Source organism: Nicotiana tomentosiformis, chromosome 5 (assembly GCF_000390325.3).
Source record: "Nicotiana tomentosiformis chromosome 5, ASM39032v3, whole genome shotgun sequence".
In the NCBI taxonomy this organism is placed as follows: Eukaryota; Viridiplantae; Streptophyta; class Magnoliopsida; order Solanales; family Solanaceae; genus Nicotiana; species Nicotiana tomentosiformis.
The window spans coordinates 68,060,246-68,064,677 of NC_090816.1; the positions used below are offsets into that span (position 1 = coordinate 68,060,246).

At 36.6% G+C, this 4,432-nt stretch overlaps 1 protein-coding gene across 1 annotated transcript; it reads right to left on the reverse strand.

The window, feature by feature from the left end:
* Positions 1-720: 720 nt before the first annotated feature.
* Positions 721-2,743, reverse strand: LOC104095256 (small ribosomal subunit protein uS13z/uS13y/uS13x). Its single transcript, XM_009601339.4, has 4 exons — positions 2,619-2,743; positions 2,353-2,513; positions 1,251-1,439; positions 721-1,051 (listed from the first exon to the last, which is right to left on the reverse strand). Exons 1-4 carry the CDS (start codon positions 2,619-2,621, stop codon positions 946-948), a joined length of 459 nt encoding a protein of 152 aa, XP_009599634.1. The 5' UTR covers positions 2,622-2,743; the 3' UTR covers positions 721-945.
* Between the last annotated feature and the right edge of the window lie 1,689 nt (positions 2,744-4,432).

Genomic DNA, 4,432 nt, shown 5'->3' on the forward strand with positions numbered 1-4,432 from the left:
TCACAGAAAGGGTGAATAAATAACATCAACGGCCCGTTTAAAAAAAATATCAACGGACATTGAACGCTGACCTAACAGGCCATTGCAATGACAAAAACCTAATTACAGTGCTATTTGTCCACATCATAACCCATAAACGCATAATATCTGTTCTAAGGCTGTTGATCATTGTCAAGCTACTAATCGACACCAAAATTGTCCACAAATTTTAGCTTACTTAGCAGCCAAAAAAGAAACATCCCTCGTAAATCGTACAGCAGCAACGAAAGCCAAAATAAAGATTAGCATTCTCTTCTGCCAAGGGAAGACCAGCACAAGTTCTCCTACCTGATAGAAATGGAAGGTACTTGTATATTTATCAAGAAGCTCTCAGGCTTGAGTTTGTAGGGCCTTTCAACACTTAAGGATACCTATGAATTGCCCATACATTCAATAATGCTACTGTACTTGGGTATAGTATATCCTACGAGTATCAACTATTAGCCCTGGTAGTGCATGGTTTAAACGAAACATCCCCGGGGTAGATCAAAGCATCCAAAGAGCTCTCTACTGAAATAGATTTAAGTCACACGGGGGGTAATCATTCAGTGCCATAAGCTCTAATACTAGTCTTCCTAATAGCTAGTTTACCGAGTGCTGGGACTAACCTAGAAACAACATTGTGATGCTCAAATTCAGACCCCCAACCCGTCATTCAAACAGCCGAAAGAACAGAGTTCATTTAAGGAACTACTCATTCAATTTAATTCAAGAGCAATCTGCAAAACCTAGATCATAAAGCAGAGAAATCCGTGTCACTATCGAACAAAATTATACTGTAATCCACCAACGGAAAAGAAAATTTAAGCATACCAACACAAAATCCCGTAAAACAACTTAAATATATATCGCTCGGAGCACATAAAGAGAAAGCACATAACAAACTGAAACGGACAAGTAGATGATTTATCTCTTTTTCGAGACACCAACAGTCTTCCCCCTGCGCCCTGTGGTCTTTGTGTGCTGACCACGCACTCGGAGACCCCAGTAGTGACGTAAACCACGATGATTCCTGTAACCATCAGATGATATAGATTTAATAAAGATAAAAAAATAAAAAGCAAACACAGCGAAGCAAGGTTTAGAAAACTACTTCTCAACGACCATATGTTTCCCTTATTTGAGAAATACAAGTGAGAATTCACCATATTTTGATTACTAAAGACAAAAGAGGAATACTTAAACAGCAAAAGCATTGAATGGCAAACTACCTGATCTTCTTCAGGCGTTCGAGGTCATCCCTAAGCTTCATGTCAAGAGCATTAGAGGTAACTTGTGAAAATTTCCCATCCTTGTAATCCTTCTGCCTATTCAAAAACCAATCAGGTATTTTGAATTGACGGGGATTTGCAACAACCACCATCACACTGTCAAGCTCTGCAGCAGTAAGTTCACCCGCCCTACAGAACAGAGCATAAAAGCAAACTCAGGTAATTTTTCAAGAAATAAATATAAAGCAGTAAAAAAATCTATAGGATTGTTAACTCCTGTTTTACCCTCATATCATGCCCAGCAAACTACAGATGAAATCAACCTTCACAGAAATCTCAAAGAACAATGCACAGAAAATTCTAAAGCTAAAGCCACAGAGCTGAAAGAGAATCTTTAATCCTCTGCCAAAATTTCATTGGATAGGTAAGAACAAATAGGACTCTTTGCTAGCAAGAAAAGGGGGGATGGAAATTTTTCCCGCTTGAAACTGTTAAAAATGTCTTAAAGAAGTTGCACATGCCATGTACTAGAGAGATAAAAAACAATTAAAGAAATGGCTAGTTCAAATTCCCTGCTAAAAAATGGAGTAGGCCATTCGCTTGGCAGCCAAAAGAAAAAAGCCATTCTGTTCTACAACAATTAGATAATCACTCTAGGTCCCAAAGAAAAATCAAAGAGCCATCAGGCTCTAGACAAAATATATTCTATCATCTTTATTCATGACTTTAACTAAATTTAAATTGCTGGTTAATGTTTAACTCAAGGCAGTGGAAGGGACATCTTAGCATCTAATTCAATCTTTTTACTGAATCTGTTGCTTAATAGAGAATATAATCCCAAAAGGAACTCACTAATGCAAGACAAAAACAATTACAAAATAAAACGCCAATTAATCTTTGAAAGGTTAAAAAGCAGAATACATCTAAAAACCAGCAAACAAAACTAATATTTCTTTGTCAAATCAATAGTATAAAAAGATGGAATCTTTAACAAGGCAATAAGCTAAAAGGGGAAAATAGAAACACCAGTGCAAATGGACATTTAATACACTTGAGGAATCTTCAGTGAGAGCTAAAGAACTGCCAGTTTAAAGGGGCTAACCTCTTGTTCATGTCGATATCAGCTTTCTTGCAGGCAATGTTGGCAAAACGACGACCGATACCTTTGATTGAGGTCAAAGCAAACATGATCTTTTGTTTCCCATCGACGTTGGTGTTTTGCACACGAAGAATGTGCTGAAATTCTTCATTTGCAACGAGCGACTGAGATAGCCAAAAATCAGAAAATAAGTTCCAAAACATTGATCAGTACAATAATCTTAGCAGTATATTAGCGAAGAGAATATAGAGTAAGGGATTAGGGCAAACCATTGCTAGGTTTCAAATCTTGCTCTGTGCGGCGGCGGCTTCTTCTGTATTCAAGAGACGTGAGCTCCAAAACCCTACTGGCGGAGATTAGTGCCTACGCTTTTTATATAGAATAAAAAGGGGTAGTATCGTAATTAAGTTTACGGCGCATAAGCCACCAACATATTTGTTCGTCTCTATTTCTTTTTTTCGCACACGTCATGTTTTCACAGCACAGTAATTATACAGTTTTATATATTTTTTACTTTAAAAAATAAGCATTTTGATTATAAAAATTTTAAATAAGTATACTGTTATAAAATAAAGACTATAAAAGAAATAAACTGAAGACAAGTATAGAGGGAGATTGATATTTTATTCAACTTTCAAAGTTATGTTCATAATGAACTGAAAACTCCTCTATTTATAAAAGAAAGGAAGAAACTGTGAGGCTTTTCAGGAAACAGTTGCAAGGCTTTTCTTTAGCTACTTGTAAGTTGTCTGCATGAGCTGCTTGCAACCTGCCCGTTTAATAAGAAGTTGCTGCAAATCATTTCATTGAGTTGCTTGCAACCTGCCTGCATCAGCTGCTTGTAAGTTGTCTGCATGAGCTGCTTGCAACCTGCATGTTTAATAAGAAGCTGCTGCAAATCATTTCATTGAGTTGCTTACAACCTGCCTGCATCAGCTGCTTATAGATAAACTTCAACAGAGTACTAAATGGATAATCTTCTTCAGGAAGATTATCTATAGCGGAGTAACGAATGGACATCTACAATATAATATTTTCATAACACTCCCCCTTGGATGTTCATTAAAAGATAATGTGCCTCGTTAAAACCTTACTAGGAAAAACTCAGTGGAAAAAATTCTAGTGAAGGAAAAAGAGTACACATATTTAGTAATACGGATTTCTAGCCGCCTCATTAAAAACCTTACAAGAAAAAACCAATGGGAAAAAATCTTAGTAAGAAAAAAAGAGTACAATGCGTATTTCACTCCCCCTGATGAAAACCTTGTTTCAAGTATTTGAGTCTCCGCATTCCAATCTTGTATACCACCTTCTCAAAAGTTGAAGTTGGCAAAGATTTAGTGAACAAATCTGCCGGATTGTCACTTGAACGGATTTGTTGCACATCAATGTCACCATTTTTCTAAAGATCATGTGTGTAAAATAATTTTGGTGAAATGTGCTTCGTTCTATCTCCTTTTATAAATCCTCTCTTTCATTGGGCTATGCATGCATTATTGTCTTCGTATAAAATTGTGGATCTTTTATCACAATCCAAATCACATTTTTCTCGAATGAAATGAATCACTAATCTCAACCATACGCATTCCCTACTTGCTTCATGAATAGCTATTATCTCAGCATGATTTGAAGAAGTAGCAACAATAGATTGCTTTGTGGAGTGCCATGATATGATAGTACCTCCACATGTAAACACGTACCCAGTTTGAGATCAAGTTTTATGGGGATCAGATAAATAACATGCATTTGCATAACCAACAAGATCTGTACTACCTTTGTTAGCATAAAACTAACCCATATCAAGAGTTCCCTTTAAATATCGCAATATATGCTTAATCATATTCCAATGTCTCTATGTAGGAGAAGAGCTATATCTTGCTAGTAAATTAACAGAAAATGCTATGTCAAGCCTTGTAGTATTAGCAAAATATATATAAGTGCACCAATTGTACTGAGATAGGGTGTTTCAGGACCAAGGAGTTTCTCATCCTCTTCTAGAGGTCGGAACGGGTCCTTATTCACTTCAAGTGATCGAACAATCATTGGTGTACTCAATGGGTGCGCTTTGTCCATGTAAAAGCGT

Excerpts from the sequence above, each read along its gene's own strand:
- LOC104095256 (XM_009601339.4), bottom strand. Across the intron at positions 1,440-2,352 it reads GATATCGACATGAACAAGAG|GGCGGGTGAACTTACTGCTG; the intron begins GTTAGCCCCTTT and ends TCTGTTCTGTAG. Across the intron at positions 1,052-1,250 it reads GAACGCCTGAAGAAGATCAG|GAATCATCGTGGTTTACGTC; the intron begins GTAGTTTGCCAT and ends TGATGGTTACAG.